Raw genomic sequence first — 19,444 nt, forward strand, 5'->3', positions numbered from 1 at the left:
TTGAAAGCTACAAAACGTTAGCTACAAAATCATGTAATTATGATTTTGACAAGTCTTTGACTTATATTTCTAAGATAAATTATTTTGCTATAGGTTCTTAAACAATTTTCTTAGAACGCCTGTTGACAACTTTTGGCTGGACAAGCGGGTCGCTAACGATTGTGATATTTTTTCTTCAACGACTCAAACGTTTGTCGACATTACTCTTTTCCATTCGTGATGGCCTAAATTATGATGGGGATTGGAATATGAACCTCATGCACAACAATTTATGGTGAATCAGGTGCTTTCTTTACCAGTCTCATATGATGCAGACGAAGCTGGTAATTTGGGTTGGGGAGGTTCTAACACTTGTAAGTTCACCATTCATACTGCTTGTAGGCTACAAACTAGGAATATTCAAACTTTGGAGGACACTTCAGAGAGTGGTTGGAAAACCTTTTGGAGTTGGAAGGGTTTATACTAAAGTCAAACCTTTATCTGGCCAAATGTTCATGAGTGTCTTTTCGCCAATTTTTGCAGGAGCAAGCGGGGAGTGGAAATTTCTCCTACATGCATTAATTGTGGCGCGAGATTTTGAAACGACGTTTCATGTGTTACATGACTGTGTGTTTTGATCCTCAGGTATGGCTACGACTTGTCCCATATAATAAATAATATATATCTTTTCTTTGATGACATGAATTAGACTTTTAACAACATCAATAAGCTAAAGATTGATTATATTGATGTTAACTAACAGACTACTTTCATGACCCCTTTGATGTGGATATGCCATAAGATATATATATATATATATATATATATATATATATATATATATATATATATATATATATATATATATATATATATATATATAGGGTTTTTCTAACCTGTGCAATGATGCACAGCTTAAGGAGCACTAAATGCACTGTTTTATTCACATAATAAGGAGCAGTAAATGTACTGTTTTATTCACCTAATAACCTGTCAATTAATTAATCTTTTCTTGAAAATGATTTTTTTCTTCTCTCTCCCATTGACTATTCTAAAGAGAGACTCGTCCAACTTTTCAATTCAAAATCACCATCTTTAAGAAAAACAAACAAAATGAAATGCCTTTTATGCCTAGGCCGCCCAGCAATGATTTTTATTTCAGAAAACTCACCTTCATGCTAGAATTCAATATCCACCAATTATATAAACAGAAAACCCATGCTTCACAAATGCATTAGATGTTCATACAAGATTCAGTGCAAGAATTAAATCATAAAAATCATAACCATTTTCTTCTTCTACTAGTAGTAGCTACTCTCTGGTTTGTTGATCCTGATGAAACCAAATACATGGAGAAGAAATATTTTTCTGTTTCCTTCTTTCTGATTTAGGGTCTCTAACAATACCTTGAGATCAGAATCTTTGCGGGTGATATAGACTTTTAGCTCATTACTGGATTTTGACGTTGGATTCAGATCATGAGGTGATCCTACATGGACCTCTAAACTACAGTATAGTTCGTCGGGGTTTGTGGTGGTAGCGTCCAATGTGCTGTGATACCGAGAGTTACGATAGATAAGGGCATATATGGCATATTATTTTGTTTGTTTTCATACAGATGGTGAGATTGTTGGACATAAAATGTTGGATTAATCTCTCTAGAATAGTCAACAGGAGAGAGAAGAAAAAATCATTTTCAAGGAAGACTAATTAATTGAGAGATTATTATGTGAATAAAACAATGCATTTATTGCTCCTTAAGCTGTGCAACATTGCACAAGTTAGAAAATCCCATATATATATATATATATATATATATATTAAGATGGTTCTCAAAGGCCAAAAAACTTTGTTTTGCTAATACATATTCTCACAAGAAGAATTAATGCTTGCTTTGCTCAACAACTTCACCATATTTTTCAACCCAAGGAGTCAATCTACATTGGTTGAAAGAAGCCCCTGATGATTGGATAAAGCTCAAATGTGATTGTGCTTGCAATGGAGTTGTCGAACTCATAGAATGTGGCGACTTATTTTGTGACTCACATGGTAGATGGATTAGAGGTTACATTGGGAAAATTGAAGCTTGTTACACCCTTCATATTGATACATGGGCATGTACCTTGGTTTGTATATGGCTTGGAAGGAGCACATTTCTCATCTCATTGTTGAAAGTGACTAAAAAATTCTATAAGAAATGGTTACATGTAACTGCAAGTTCAGTGTGGTGGTTCCTACTTTACTGTAGCAAATTAGAGACTTGTTGCATTTGGATTAATGTGTCCAGTTTTGTCATACTTGGAGAAAAGAAAACCGATGTGTTGACTGACTAACACATTTTAGTCTTTCTCTAGTCTCTTTAGCTTGTACAATCGTGTAGACTCTTTTAGTGAACTCCATAAACTGTTTTTGATGATATCTTTATCGCTTGCATGCCAAAGAATGTCCATTTAGATGCATAGTTGCCCACATGATGATATCTTTTAGTGAACTCCATAAACTCTTTTGATGATATATTAAAAACCAAAAGAAGTCACTCTATCACAAGGTGTACCAGAGAAAGCTTGCAATCCACAAAATTAAAGTACACCAACAAGCTGCCCACGCAACTAAAATTATATGAAAGGTAGAGAACTGCCTTTAACACAAGACATATGATACAATATGATGCAACATCTAAGTGTGATAATCAAAATCAAATAATACATAAAACGATTGTAACCACCAACACGTCTGAACTTTGACGTTTTCTCATTTTATTAACAATCATTATAATTTTCAAACAACATAATATTTTTTTTTATAATTTTAAGACAATTCATATTTTTATCAAAAGTATATTATTACTAAAAAAAATTAGTTCTCTCAAAAAAATAAAATAAAATTTATAGTCTTCACCTTGATAATTTTAATACAGTATAATATATATTTTTTTAAATTTTTATTTTTGCTCACTTGGAAAATTTGGTAATGATGTGCTTTTAATTAATTTGAGTGTGTTTTTTAATTAATTTGAATTGGTAATTAATGATGTGTTTGGGAAACAGCTGGTTGAATTTCGTGGAAAAGAAATTTAGCCGCGTCTCTCTCTTACTCCACGCCACTCCACCTCTTACTCACTCACCGGAAGAGAGAGAAGCAACCCCTCCACCAAGCAACAATTTTCCATTTTTCTTTTTTTCCAAATAATCCTATTATAAATACTACCCTTCCGTGCTTCATACACTCTCTCTCAACTATTCACATAAAATCGCCTCGTTCGCGGTGCTTTCTCATCCTTCTCCGGTAAGCTTCCTCTTCTTCATTCATTCTCATCGCCATGCATTTTCCCCAATCGCTCAGAATATGAAATTGAATTTGATAATGCAATGTTAGGGTTCCACTGTGCCGATGACTTTTCTTATCATCACGGAACCATCATCACCATCCGTTGTAGCTTTCCAGTCTCAACATTTTCTCTTCATGAATAACAATCGTCGCAGCAGGCTTTGGAATATCTTCTTCCGCCATTGGACTTGATCTTCCTTCTCCGTCTTCAATTATTAGGGTTGTTATAAGTTAATTCCCTCTTTTTTATTTTTAACACTGTCTTTTATTTACAAGCCTAGTTTTTGTTTTTTAGTTATTGTTATTGACATTGCTGTTGCGCTTAAGGACCAGAGTTTGTTTCTGTTTGTTGAATTTGGGGGTTTGGTAGTTTAAGGTTGTTAGTTTCTGAAGCTGTTTCTGTTTCTGTTTGGGTTTGGTTTTTCTTTTTGATTTTTCGATGGCCGAAACAAAATTGATGATTCCAGGGTTTCGTTTTCACCCCACTGATGTTGAGCTGGTAATGTATTTTCTCAAGAGGAAGATTTTGGGTAGAAAATTCCCTTTTCATGTCATTGCTGAACTTGACATTTACAAGTATGCTCCATGGGATCTACCAGGTTTGGATTCAACGAAACTCGACTAGTTTTAAGCTTTTTGTCTGTCGGTGAAGTATTTTAGTAGTAAGTACATTTGTGTTTCTCTGATGTTTTATTTTTCAGATAAATCTTTGCTCAAGAGTGGTGATTTGCAATGGTACTTCTTTACCCCTGTTGGAAAGAAATATTGCACGGGAGGGAGGATGAATCGGGCAACAGAAGTAGGGTACTGGAAGACTACAGGGAAGGATAGGTCGATTGAACATAAGAATCAAGTGGTGGGGATGATAAGAACCCTGGTGTTTCACACTGGCAAAGCTCCTAAAGGAGACCGAACTGATTGGGTTATGCATGAATACAGACTTGAAGACAAAGACCTAGCTGACAATGGTGTTCCACAGGTACGACATCTTTGAATGAGGAATTATGTTTATCAATTGGTTGCGAACTGTTTTGTTGGATGTACGTATGGCGTTTAATGGTCTGTGCACGTGATGTCTAGTACTGTTGCTGCTATTATTGCCCTTTGTTACACGTGAAAGCCAGTTTTTGATTATTGACATATTTCAATACCTAAAATTACAGCTTTTGTTGGATATGACATCATAGTAGAACCATGTATTTTCATGTTAAACTCAAGCTGTAAATGATTCATGGCCGTAGATACTTCGTGCGTGCTTACATAGCATTGAGTGGCAGCTTTGTTTTGCCATCTTATTACTCTCACTGTCCTTTGATATAAACAGCTGTCATTTTCATTTATATTAAGAAAAGTAAATAGTGTATTTAATGTATCCATTGTGTGTATGGATGTTACTAAAATGCACTTTTGCGTATAGACATGTCTATCTCTGACATGTTATCTCCCTAAGACAAATTATTATTAGTATTAACAAGGGGCCCTAAGACAAATTATTATTAGTATTAATAAGGGGTATATTAAAAAACTAAAAATAATGTATCTACTAATTTGAAATAAGACTTATATTTAGGAACAATTTTTTCCCAAAGGTCTGTTGGGGGCTTATGGAGTTATGGGGGAGGGGAGAGAGGAGAGGGCTTTGAAAAAAATGGAAGGATGGAGTGGAAGGAATGAAGAGGTTTGGTAGGGGAGGGCTTTGGGGAGTTTATTTTTCTTATTTGTTTTTTTGGAAACTTGGTATCCGGCCCAAGGACCAACTAAACCCCTCCTAATTTGGGGGAACTCAAATTGTATTGGAGGAGTATTTTGGAGGGTTTTGGTAAATTCTTCAAATCAATTCTAAGTTGTTACAATACTCTTAAAATCAGCAATATATTAATCACAAGCCATCATTTATCATTCTATACAAAAGTATTCTCTCAAAAAAGGTGTAACATCTCTCTATTTATTTATTCACCTGCTCCCAAAGCCATCCTCTCCCCTCGAAACATCTGAACAGACCCTAAAGAGGACTTGTATTAGGGACAGCGATAGTACTATGCATTTGACTGTTTTAGCATGAATTGGTATATTCTTAGTCTGGGATGTTGACTTTCTGTCTCATTTTTTTTTTCTGATTGTTCTCCTGGTTTTATCTTAACTGTTCTACTGATTTATTTGTATTGCAGAACTCCTATGTGATTTGTAGGGTATTTCAAAAGGAAGGTCCTGGTCCCAGGAATGGTGCACAGTATGGAAAACCATTTAATGAGAAAGACTGGGATAGCGAAGAGGAAATTGATTATGTACAAGCTGTCCCTGTTGCTGCTGTGTCTGCACCAGCTCTCATTCTACCTAGCTCAAGCCATATTTCTGAAGTAAATGACATGCATCCCTCTGCAAGTGGATGCATTGGACTGACCTCTTTATCATGTCTATCAAGATTGATGCCCTCTGGCACGACACACCCTTCAGCTCCAGGCAATCAAGCTGATGATGACATTTTATCCATGCTTGCTATTTTCGACGATGAAAATGCATTGGCCGGGAATGAAAACAATGGATCTGAGGTGTGTAATCTATTTCTTGATATTTATATTTGTTACAACTAACTTGTGCCAGATGCTCCCCAACTTTGGTAGCTCTGACTTTATCTTTCAACATCTTTTTTCTACACTTTTTACCTCAACTTTTTTTATTTTTTTTATCTCGTATTTGATTCCTCGTGAACTGTTCCTCTTTTTTTAGTTATCTTTGAAATACTGAAATTATCGTGTATTTTATATAAAACATCACACTCTGGCTTCATTTGTCAGTCAATTGCTGAATTGCATGACACATTGGCACTTTTAGTGTTATGCAAGGGCCATGGTGGTTACCATTCTTGCTGCACCAATCTCATCACCAACAATGGCGATGGCAGATTGAAAGCCTGTAGCAAAAAAAAATGAGAAATCGGATCATGAGCCATGGCTAGACAGACCCAAAACCCACATGACCTATAAATATGTGTAGAAAGTAGTAAAGAGTATATAGAATACTATCTTGAAATAAAAATATATATTTTAAATAGTCTCATTTTTTAGAATTTTAAATAATGACTAATTAGATTACAGTAAACAGTAATTTATAGTACAAAATTCTTATGCATTAGGATGAAATATGTATAATGTATATAGTATAATACATATAATGTATCACGTGTTATTAGAAGGTCTGTATATGACTACCTCCAATATCTGGCAAGCTTCCATTTCTGGCGAACAGTCATTTTTTTTACGCCCTATTTTTGGCAACCTCTCCTTCTCTTTGTTATCTTTGTAATTCTTCTTTCCTGCTATCTTTCATTTGCTCTCAGTTCTGTTATTATTTTTTTCCTCCACTAGTCCACTTATGCTACTGTTAAGACTTATGATATTATGTGCTTTCTATCAGTTTGATCATTGGTCTTAACATATGCTGGCAGTGCTTTTGGTTTTGTATTGTATTCTGCATTTTTTGGGTATATTTTGGTATATGTGTTCTCTTTTATGATTGCCGCCTCTTTTGTCATAGTTTCCTATGCCATCTGCCATTAGAACATTGGACATTTGTGTTATACTTTATATTTTTGTTCAAAAAATTTGGGGGCAAGAAGTGGCCTTCTAGTCGAAGGCAGGAAAAGCCTTCTGATTAATTGCACTTGCAATTAACTCACTCCAAAGTGATTAGTGGGGCTTAAATGTTCTACATGGCCTAGGTAATGAATGTTAGACTATGCTGTAGTGTGCATAAGTGTGAGATTAGACATATACTTTCAATAATTTAATGCAATGCTGCATTCTACTTATGTCTGCTTCGTTGTTATATTGGACTTGGTGGTGTCATTTGAGAATATCCTTGCTACCCCTTTTGTGCAAATGAAAGTTTGTAAATTAGTTGGTTAGTTTTCCAAAGAAATAAATTAAGAAGCAGGCATATCATCATTTTCCAATCTTACTCTTTTGTTTAGGGAGGGTGAAGGTTGTTTATTTTTGAATAGATTTTTGTTTATTAGTTTCCCCTTTGACTAACCATTAAAAACTGGAAGGCTGAATTGCTTAAAAATTTTTGATCCTACTAATCAAGATGGCAGAGGTATTTGTTTTCTTATCTAGAAATGTATTGAGTTTCTTTTCTGTAGATTTTATTTTGTAATATTATGAGTCATAGACAGTTTTAACATGCTTGCTTTAATCTACATCACTTTGCTCATATATGCTAATATGTGATTATGTTCGACAGAAGGTTGATAATCCTGGTCAAGCAAACAACGCTGAAGGTGCACCTTATTTAATTCCAAATGAGATTTTTGAGGACCTGGGAGATATTAACAGCTTGGTTGGATTGGATGATGGAAGCGGTTTTTCCTATGGCCAAAAAGATGAAAATACTATAAACGAAAAGCTATTTGCTGGCGACATCTCTTTGTTTTGCAACCCCCCCGATTTCTTTGAGTTGCTTGACCTAGAGGTGCCATTATCCTGGCAGACTAAACATGATGGCTGATTTCTGAGTTACTTGACCTAGAGGTGCCATTATCCTGGCAGACTAAACATGATGGAAGTACCTTATATGACATAATTTGGCAGAACTATATCTGCAAGTACCTTATATGACTAGAGAAAACTATAGATTCTCTTCCTATTTTCCGTTGTAAGACATTGTATGTGGTATGAATTTTGTCAATTTGAATTTGAACATTGATTTCTGGAATAAGCCAACATATGTAAACTGATGAATTATATGCTTGATCACAGTTATTTGTTGGATTATCCTTTGTTTGAGTAAATTCTTGTTATGCTGAAAGTAGTTCCAACTTTTACATTCATTGCATTTTTTACGTTGATGATTAGTGGTGTCAAATGAAAGAAGTTGGGGAAATTTAGATTTTTGTTTCTAAAACTAGTATGGACACCCGTGCCAAGCACGGGCTAGATTTTCGTCATATTTGAGGGAGAGAATGTTGCGATGTATCAAGTGTCAGTTAACAAAAATCTTATTTGTAAGCCTTAAAGTTTTGGATGAAGATATGGTGGTATCATTTTCACTTGCGTGGTTGTTCTTTCTCCAAATTGTCGATCTACACCAGTGTAGGCTCCTCTAGAAATTCCAATGGTGGTATCACATCCCGGTTCAATATTGTGGAGTAGCGGGAGTGATTCTTGGTAGTGGATCACGGACACGGAATTCCAGACACTTAATGGAGAGATGTTAATGTGTCAAGTGTGAGTTAAAATTCCACATTGTAAATGCGAGCAACATATAAGTGAGATTACTCATATACATAAAGCCTTAAGACTTTGAAAGAAGATGTGATGTGAATCTCACTTGTGTGAATTCTCTTAGTCTAATGTGATAATACAAAGCGCTGTAGGCTCCCATGGAAGTTTGAACATAATAATGATTTGTTTTGTTAGTTTTTGGGTTTATCTGTTTGATTTCTTTATCTAAAAATTTCGTTTTGAATGTCGTTCGCTTCCATGCAAAAAACTTTATTCAACCTCTCTATTATTTCAAATTCCTTCATTTTTGGTATTTTGTGGGATCTTACAATGGAAAAATGTAGATGTGTTATGATGTGTTGACAAAATACATGTTTATTAGATATTTTAAATTAAGTGACATTTTTTTATGAGTCTAATTTTTTAGTAGCATAATTACCTATTTTAAATTGAGTGGCATTTTTCTAATGACTCTTACGGATAAAAACACTCCTTATTTTTTTCTCTTATAATTTCTCTCAAGTTTAAATTCATTTGTCATCTTCTTTCCTTTGCTAATTTACTTTATCTCTTATTGTGAAAGAATGAAACAAACAACCCTCTTTGAAATCGCCGCCAACCGATATTTTTTTACCATGTTGTGCCTCTGAACTTATGTGGCTATCTCACCATAACACAAACATACGAAGTCTCGCATTTAAGGGAGGGATGTTTATGTGTCATGTGTGGGTTAAACTTCTACATCAGCTACAATAGTATATACTGAGTAACATATAAGCGAGATGAAAAATATACATAATGTCTTAAGATTTTAGGCAAAGATGTGATCTCAATCTCACTTGTAGGGTTTCTCTTAGTCCAATGTGATGGTCAAATCCATTGTAGGCTCCCTCAAAACTCCGAACATTATGATGAAATGTTCTTTTAGTTTTTGTATTTTAATTTGCCCATTCCTTTAACTAACCCATAAAATTATCAGTAACTTACTCTATTTCCAATACTTTTATGGACAAAACACGCTACTTTTTTTTCTTCTACCATTTCTTTATTGTTCAAATATCTTTCTCGTATTCTTATTCTTTTTCTTTCTTAATTTTTTTCTCATTTCTTAAAAGATAGGAACATAAATTTCGCTCCGTGAAAACACCATCAATCCATCTTTTTAACCATGTTGTGCCTCCTTTTTAACTTATTTGACTGTCAACATATCACAGATGTATAAAGTCTCACACTTAAAGGATATATGTTAATGTGTCAATTGTGACTTCTACGTTTTTATTAAATATTTGATAATGATAATTGATTAGAAATATGATATTGTAAAATTTACATTTATGGGTTAATGTAAAAACTGAGACCCAATTAGTTGCTAAGAAAAAAAAAACCTTTTATAGTTTCATATAATTGTCCTTTTTTTTACTTATTATTTTCATTGAAGTAATTATACATTTTTTATTATTATCAAGACATATTTGTCTCTTTAATCATTGTAAAATCTACATATTCGTATTTGAATCTTTTTGTTAAGCCTTATTTGAACGGTTATTTTTCATATAAATTCATTCATGAATTTTTATTGTCATTTAATCCTTCCTTTAATTTAATTATACATTTTATAATTTGATGATATAAAATTTCCACTCCAAGCAAGAGAAGTCAAATACATTGATTGATTAATTTTTTTACATTAATGGTTGATTCATATTCAAAAACGACTGAAATGGAACATGATATATTGATTTCTTTGACAATAATTAACGATAGTGTTTTATGAAAATGGAATCCGAATCATTGATTTATATCTTTATTCCAAAATAACTCCAAGAATAATATATTGTTATATAAGGATCAATATTATGTCGAACATAACATTCTTGTATAAAAAAATGTAGAACATGACAAATTTAAGAAAAAAAAGAACATATATAAAGATCAAATCAAATCCATTAAGATCATTATCCTAGCAATGTCTAAAAAACCAAATACCATCGACTATTCATTATTAGGTATGGGTTGCGTCAGTCAATTCACCTACTAACTGAAGATTATAACAATGAAGTTTGGATGCCCATTTTCTAAAACCAAAGTTTTACCAAACTTCATCAACATGACCATGTTGAAAAAAAAGGGTCAATCTTTTTAAAATAAGATTATTTCTATATTTGAATATTTCTGGAAAAAAATTAGAAAGCAATGAATAGTTAGAATATTTTCAAATGAAATTTAAGATGACAGTAAAGATAATTAGGACAAAGAAAATCATAGAAATTAATGGAAAATATTGTGTTGCCAATTTTTTTAATCCGGTTTATGTCCATAATTGTTAATTAGGTTAAGTTTTTTTTTTTCTTTTTTGGACAGAATATTGGGTTAAGTTAATGTCCTTTAGTTTTTTTATTTTTCATTTTTTCTTATTAATTTTTTAGCTTAAAAAAACTTGTTAGAAAAGATGTTTAAAATATCTATAATTTGCTATTTTTAATTTGAAAACTGTCCTAAATACTATTTACAAATGAAAGACATAAGATTTTATTCATTATCACGGTTGAAAAGTGATTGGCTAATAAAAAATAAATGAGTCATGATTCAATTTAATTGGATGATAAATAAGCATTAAATGAGATGGAGAATGTGAAGATGTCACGTGTACTTTTGATTTGAAGCAAGCCAAATGTTTAATAAACCGTAAAACAATAAAAAAAAACCAATGACATCCAAAAAACTAAAATTTAAGAAAAAGGAATTTACTCGTTTGATGCTATATTTTTTAAGCAAGCCAAATGCTATATTCTATTAATTTTGTTTTCTTAAATTATATTGAAAAATACCATTAAATTCCAAAAATTTAGTGATATAATTCAACTTTAATCTTTGGAAAGTAACTTTGTACACAATATCCATTTTATATACAAAAACACAATATCAAACAAAACTTCAAGGTACCTAATAATTTTTACAAAAATAAATAAAAAAAAGCAGCAATTATATTTTCATCACAATCTTTTAGTGGCAAGTCTATATGTCCGGACATTTAATTTTAAATTGAAATTTTGTTTTTCAAATATGTTCCGGTATTTTTTTGTTGAGAACTTTTTTGGACACGAAGTGGCAAAAGGAGGTCAATTCATGTCCATGGTCAAATTTGTTTAAAAAATGTACAACATAAATAGACTAAAAAAAGAGTACAACACAATTGAATGAATTGACAAATAGTAAATATGATAAGCTTCACCACCAAAATAGATGAACATCATTTTTTTTCCATAAAAAAAAAAGCAACTGATGTGTTATAATTAAATTTGAAAATAGAAAATTGTGTAAATATATGAACAAACCAAAGTTGAACAACAAAAAGAGGGATATTGAGAAATTGATTCCATGAAAAAGAATTTAAAATTTAAAATAAAGAAAACGTTTCAATAAACCTAAAGAAAGGTTTTGGGAAAAATATTGAAATTTGAGAATGAATTTCAGAATGAAGTGAAAATGAATTAGATCTTTTATTTTATAGATGAATTACATCCCTACAAAGTTAATACAATTAATTTTTATTTATTGTCATTATTAGCATGTTTTCAAAATAGGTAACAATTTGAATAAAACATTCCATTTATTCTATTTTCATTATAAGCTCTTTAGTCAACTTGCATGATCAAGCATACCATTGAATTCTAACTTTCTTTCTTAAAAAGAACAATGAATTGTGCTAATCTTTTTGTTTTTTCTGTTTATGAATCCGTACAATTGTGCTAATTTATTTTTCACGAATTGAGGCATAGAATTGTACGAATTGAGGCATATCATTTCCACTGAAGTCAAGGCAAATAAGACATATCAATGATTTTTAAATAAGTTTTTGTTTTTTTTTTTCAATGCATCCTTAGTAGTTAAGCCAAATAAACATTCCTTAAAAAAAAAATTATTGTCACTATAAAATATCGTGGCGTAAAATTATAAACTCAAACACTAAAATTTTAAACAATGTAGCAACAATTTTATAAATACTAAAATTTTCAAAAAAACAAAACAGTAATTTTTTAAGTTGATTATAATTGTCAATAGAATTTTTAATTGATTAGTCACAATAAGGTCACAATTGTTATTAAAAAAAAATCAAGAAAATCATTACCCTTTGTTTTCCAAAATTTTCAGTTACAATCCTGGTACATTAAATACTCCTCCAAATTTTAGCACATCAGAGTTATTTCATATGTAATGTTATGTTTATTAAAAAAAAAATCAAGAAACTCATTACCCTTTGTTTTCCAAAATTTTCGGTTGCAATCCTGGTACAATAAATACTCATCCGAATTTTAGCACTTGACATTTTGGTGTGTATATTCCCTAAAAAAAAAACATGTTGGTGTGTAGATGAAAGAAAACATTAAATGCACATATCATTGTAAAGTTGCCATGTGTACTATCAAAATAAAATAGGGGAAATGTTTATAATAGAGATTATTGTAGCACTTGATTGCAAATTAACCATTAATCAACTATTTCCTTCTATACACTCTGTAACGCCCATTTTTATTCTATTACTTTTAATAGATGTGTGAATATTTTTATATGACTTTATCTGTTAAATATATGATTTTATGTGAAATATGTGTTTTTGGTGATTTTATGTGATATATGGTGTGATGCTATTTTATTATATGATTTAGGGAGTTGTATAATATTTAAATGAATGTTGTTATTATTTGATAGAAATAATAGGAGAAATAGAAATAGGTAGAATTATTATTTATTTTAGTTAATGAGAATTAAGTAAATAATTATGAGAGTTTAGTGGGAGTTAAATGAAAATAAAGGAGTTATATTTTTGGGAGTAAAAGAAAGCAAAAGTCAGAACAGAAACATTTTCACGTACAATTGGGAAAAACTGGTTTTTGGGGAGAGAAAGAGGAGAAGAACCAAGAGAAAGCTAGGAGAAGAGCTAGGAAGAGAGAATCCAACCGTTTTTGCTGTAGAATTTGCTGAATTAAGGTAAGGGTGGGATTCTTTTCACTAATAATATGTATAATTCTAAAATTTGATGAATTGTTGTATTCTTGATTTTAGGGTTAGAAAGTTATGCTAGATTGCTATAATGAAATGAATTATGTTGAGGATCATGTTTTCTATGTTGTTTTGACTGCTATGTTTCCCATAGAACCTATAAACATTGTTGCAAATCACTTAGGGGTTTGGGTGATCAGAAATTGGGTTGATGAAAATTGAGAATTAGGTTAAAAGTGGTGAATTGATGACTAGATGGTGGGAAACCATAGAATTGATGTAGAAAAACGTTTACATATCATAGGGTAACCATAGTACATTGTTTCAGTCAATTTAGGGTCAATTATGAACCTCAAAAGGGCTTAGAATGGTAAAAATCGCATTTTTGAAAAGCTGTTCTTTTGACCTGGTACTGTCAAAAACGTGGCACGTTTTGGGAATCGTGGCACGATTTTAAAATGTCGAAAGTTGGGTTTTTCTGGTCGTAAAAACGTGGCACGTTTTCCAAAATCGTGACACGTTTTCTGCAAACTCTTTCCTCGATTGTTCACTGATTTTCACCCGTTTCTGTGTTGAATTAGCTTTCGGTGTAAACATGAAAGTTGTAGATAATTAAGTTAGCTTTATAATGGCCTTGGTTTGGAGTGGAAAAGATTTGTAGATTTTGAGTTATGATAAAAATAGTTCAGGTGGGTCTTCAGAAAATTTTAAGAAAACTTAGCATAACTAATCTCTAGCTAGTCCAAAAACTTATGGTTGGTTTCCCAACTTCAAACTTAAGTGTTAGGGATTTAGTTGAGGTGTTTTATGGATATTTGACTTATGTTCTATTGATCAAAACTTAATTGCTTTTGGGGGATGTTTTAGACTTTGAGATGAATGTAATTGATTTATATATATGCTATGTTGTTGATTTCCGTTGTTGATGTCGTTGTATCATCTGATGTCGAAGTTGGGGAGTGTGTCATAATTGTTTTAGGCACATATGTTGTTGTTGTAGTCGCTGTTGAAGTTGTATGTTGATATACACAAGTTGAGTCCATTTGCATACTCACATCTGTTGGGGGCTTATGCCCTGGAATGTTTATCATTCACCTGTTGGGGGCTTATGCCCTGGGATGCTTTAACCATCCAAATCGTTGGGGGCTTATGCCCTGGAATGCTTAGCATTCAACGCGCGTAGATTGGTACCACCTGCATGATGCATTAGTTGTTGTTGTCGTAGCATTGTTGGGTTGTTGTTGTCGTAGCATTGTTGGGTTGTTGTTGTTGTCGTAGCATTGTTGGGTTGTTGTTGTCGTTGTAGCATTGTCGAGTTGTTGTCGTTGTCGCATTGTCGAATTGTCGGTGTCGTTGTGGATAACATTATTGTTGTTGTTGTTGCTGTACCTTGTTGCTGAAAATAATTATGTCGTTGTTTATGTGTTTATTTAAATACATTATTAATGATGCATGTTGTGATATGCTTTGTTGTTTTCATTAATTTGATGAATTATATATTATTATTATTGGATAAGTTTCTCACCCCTTCTGCGTATATGTTGCCTCGACCGTGGGTAATGTGCAGGTACTAATGACTTGTAGGTTTGGTCGGCTCAAGTGTCTAGGGCTCTGATACATACTAGGATGGGGAAATCGTTGCGAATGTCTTCTCATTCTTTTATGTATCATATTTTGAAAAGACCTCGTTGTTGGATTTATCATTGTTGAGGATAATGTCTATTACGATGAGGCCTTTGCGCCAAGATTTTCATTGATGTTGAATTTGGTTGAAACTATATTTTTTTTAAAGAATTATTCCGCTGCAGTTTATTAAGATATTCTAAACATTGATTTTAAATAAATAGATATTTCCTATTTATGAAATTTTGAAAAGTAGTGTGACACTCCGTTGTGTGATTACTCTGATTATAATAATTAATATTACGTTGTTGGGAGAACGGGGTGTTACACACTCTACTACTACATGATATCAATCAACTATTTCCAAATAAGAAAAAAAACTCCTTGTGTGCGGCAACACTGATCATTTGACCAAATCATTATTGCTTTGAGTGGGCAACACCATATGGTGTAGAAAAATCGGTGATGAAATGGTAAAGAAGTTACCATATTTGTAAACCAAATTAATTATGTATTGATTACGGCAATAGCATGATATCATAAAAAAACGGAAACAAAAAAAAAACAATATGGCAAAAATAAAAAACATTGGAGTCCAAACAGAGTAATTGCCAAAAAAATGGTATTGCCAATTGCTATTTTTTTGATTAAAAACAGTGTATACGGACGACATTTTTTTCGGAGACTTAAAAAATTAGTTTGATACGATGATATATAAAAGTGGTACTCTGTTTTGATACGATGTACATAACGTTGATCCTATTTAAGATAAATCTTATTTCCGAAGATTAAAAAAATTTCAGAAAGAGTATACAATAATTAATTCCTTCAAAAAAAAAGTACACGATAATTAAGTTATCTCCGAGTAATCACAACAAATATCGGTAACTAATATGTAAATTGATCGGTCAATTAGAGTCGAAATTAGAATGGAAAAGAAAAAAAAACTTTAGTCTGGAATGAACGTATATAATAATATCGTACGTATACAATACGGTTGGATTGCTCCATAAACATAAAATACGGTTGGATTAAAATGTATATAATACATATTGTTAAGGCAAAATACACATGTACATAAAACAATACTGTATATTTGATACCATTTTTTAATAAAATATTTACATAATACATAATACATAATTAAGGCAACTATCTTGATCAAAGGTCTAATCAAAGGTCTTATGCATTGCAAAAAAATTGTTTGAGGAGCATTAAATGCTAGAAGTAAAATGAGGCGCCACATGTACTTATGCTTATAGAAGTATCCTTTTGTATTATATAAAGATAAATTGGGACAAGAATAAGAAACTTTTGAGCTAACAATATACACCCTCCGGTCACTATTATAAGCAAAAATCCACATTTTAAGTTCATTCAATAAATGATGTATGTAGTCTTTAATATAGACTACATACATCATTTATTTAATGAACCTAGAATGTGGATTTTTGCTTATAATAGTGACCGGAGGGTGTACTCCCTCCGTCCCTTAATAACTGAGCCATTTGTAAAAAAATATTGTCCCAGGAATCTTGACCCATCTCACTTTTCAGTACAACATTAATTACTTTTTTCCAATTATAACTCTAATTAATACTACTTTCACAACTTCCAGTTCAATATATTTTACTTTACATTTATGATAAAGAATAATGCACCAATACTTGACAAAGGCACTCAAAAACATTGTCATCTCTCTTTCATTTAAACACTTTTCTTAATCAGTGTGAAATGGCCTACTGGCTCAGTTAAACTGGGACGGAAGGAGTATATAGTTTTGATCGCCTAGAACCTGCCTTTTGATTGCATTATAAATTGAAGGATTGATTCTAGATTTAGAACCTTCTGATTTTTGTTTTTAAAAGTTCAATTTGGATGTGGATTCCCTGCAACATTTTCAAGCAAATGGGTGAGATTTCACCAACAACAATATTAAGCATATAATTTATCAATCACATTTAACAACTTAAACTTCATTAACTAGTATCATTAATCTTCCTACATTAGTCATAAACTTCATCTTATATTATCATAATAAATAATCATAAACATCATATATCATCTTAATCATAACATCATATATCACCTTAATCATAACATCATATATATCATCATAAATATCACAAACATCATCACGTATCATCATTAGTAAACATGTAGCATCTTATCATAAATCACATAGCATCATATCATAAATCACATAGCATCTTATCATAAACAACTTCATAATCAATCATCATAAGCAACTTCATAATCAATCATCATAAACATCATAATCATTCATCATCTTAAGCATCATAATCATTCATAAAACACTTCATTAATAGCTCATCAACTTGACATCTTAACATCTTAACAACTCGACAACTTGACATCTTAACATCTTAACAACTCGACAACTTGACATCTTAACATCTTAATAACTTTGACTCGACTATGCAACTTCTACTTCTCAAATAATCTTGACAAATGCAAATGCATGTGGTACCACTCTAGGGCATAAGCCCTCATCGTCGTGGTTGAGCAAAAGCTCCATTGTCGTGGTTGAGCAAAAGCTCCATCGTCGTGGTTGAGCAAAAGCTCCAGGGTATGAGCCCTCATCTTTAAATGAGTATGCATGGACTCAACATCTTACGTCTTAGAAACTTCATGAACATCTATGACATCTTAACATCTTGACAACATAACATCTTAACAACTTGATGACTTAATAACGACTCGACGACTTAACAACTCTTATCATCTTAACGTCTTAACATCTTAACATCTTAGCATCTTGACAACATATGGATCACATAAATAATTCATGTCATATCATAATATAACAATATCAAATGATAATAAACAACATCTTAAAACATCATATTCATCAATCATAAACAACATCATATAACATCGTATTTAAACATCAACAACAATTCACTATGTATCTTTGTAAAAACATAATAAATTATCCACAACATATTTTCATGTCAAACCAAAGCTACTGGAAAGATATCACAAATATCAACAACTTTCATGTTTACAACAAAGATCAATTCAAAACAGAAACAAAGATCAATTCAAAACAGAAACATATGAACAAAACGCAAAAACATGAAACAGAGAATGCTGTCACTGTGCAATTCCCCTGAGACCTCCCTGTAGTATTTTCATCATAACTCAAAGACCAAACATCATTTTCACGTCAAACCAACGCCACTAGAAAGCTAACAAAATTATCTAAAACTTTCATGTTTATGCCTAAGACCAATTCTGTACCGATCAATACCAGTTTTCATTTTAAATTCGAAAAAGTTGTTCTGAAAATCCGTAAAAATTCACGGTGACCTACGTGCTATAATTTGACCATAACTCAAGTTCTATAAATCATTTTGACTTGAGACCAACGACATTAGAAAGATAACATCCATACCTACAACTTTCGTGTTTACACCTAAGACCAATTCCGCATCAATCAATACCAGTTTTAATATCAAAATTCGGGCAGAATGCAGATTTTCTCCAAGTTTCACCTAATCTCATGGTTCTAACTTCAAAACTACTTCCAATAATCATCTTATGGATTATCTAAGGTCTGTACACAATTTCTACATCAATTCAGCAAGTTTTCATCATCTAATCATCAAATCTCTCTCAAAACCCTAATTCTCAAATTCTCATAAACTCAACCTACAACATGTTAAATCTAATTATCAGAATTACAGACTTAATATTACTGAAAGTTAGTCTCATCCTTACCTTAGAATTATTGATTGGCAGCCCTTCTCTCTTCTCTTTGTCTTCTCTTCTCTTCTCTTCTCTTTAAACCTTGTTTTCTCCAAAAACTGATCGTACGTTCTATGTCTTTCTAAACCTAACTTCTCTTATTTATAACCCCTCATCTAATTTCTCTTACACCTCAAAATTACTCTTTTCCTCACAAAATAACAAATATATTTCTACACTAAATAACATATATATTTCTACACAAAAAAACAAATATATCTCTACATCAAATAACAAATATATTTCTACACAAAATAACCCCACAACTTAATATTTATTTTATTTTCGAATCTTATTTTATTAAACAATAAAATAAGTCACAACGTCTCATAAATTTCTCTAAAATCATATAAATCACATAAATATTATAAATCACACTAATCATATAAATATATTCTAAAACTTATTAAAATAATTAAATAATCGAAATGGGCGTTACAAAGAGGACTGAAAGCTATAACGGCAAAAAACTTAAAGGACCACTTTGAGATGATTTTTAGCTTAGGGACCATTTTGAGGCA

At 31.8% G+C, this 19,444-nt stretch overlaps 1 protein-coding gene across 4 annotated transcripts; it reads left to right on the forward strand.

Annotated features, from left to right (window-relative positions):
• Positions 1-3,081: 3,081 nt before the first annotated feature.
• LOC146941687 (NAC domain-containing protein 82-like) lies at positions 3,082-8,112 on the forward strand. 4 transcript variants are annotated; one of them, XM_085755505.1, is made up of 6 exons: positions 3,082-3,264; positions 3,355-3,526; positions 3,774-3,905; positions 4,008-4,285; positions 5,475-5,855; positions 7,549-8,112. In XM_085755505.1, the coding sequence occupies exons 3-6, from the start codon at positions 3,809-3,811 to the stop codon at positions 7,810-7,812; spliced, it is 1,020 nt and encodes a 339-aa protein (XP_085611631.1). In that variant the 5' UTR covers positions 3,082-3,264; positions 3,355-3,526; positions 3,774-3,808; the 3' UTR covers positions 7,813-8,112. The 4 variants fall into 4 exon arrangements, with proteins under 4 accessions (XP_085611631.1, XP_085611632.1, XP_085611628.1 ...); XM_085755506.1 differs by having other exon boundaries at positions 7,552-8,112; XM_085755502.1 differs by having other exon boundaries at positions 3,355-3,905.
• Positions 8,113-19,444: the final 11,332 nt, after the last annotated feature.

The sequence above is a fragment of the Medicago sativa genome, chromosome 3, assembly GCF_051527215.1.
Source record: "Medicago sativa cultivar Bolivia chromosome 3, Bolivia_mono, whole genome shotgun sequence".
NCBI lineage: Eukaryota > Viridiplantae > Streptophyta > Magnoliopsida > Fabales > Fabaceae > Medicago > Medicago sativa.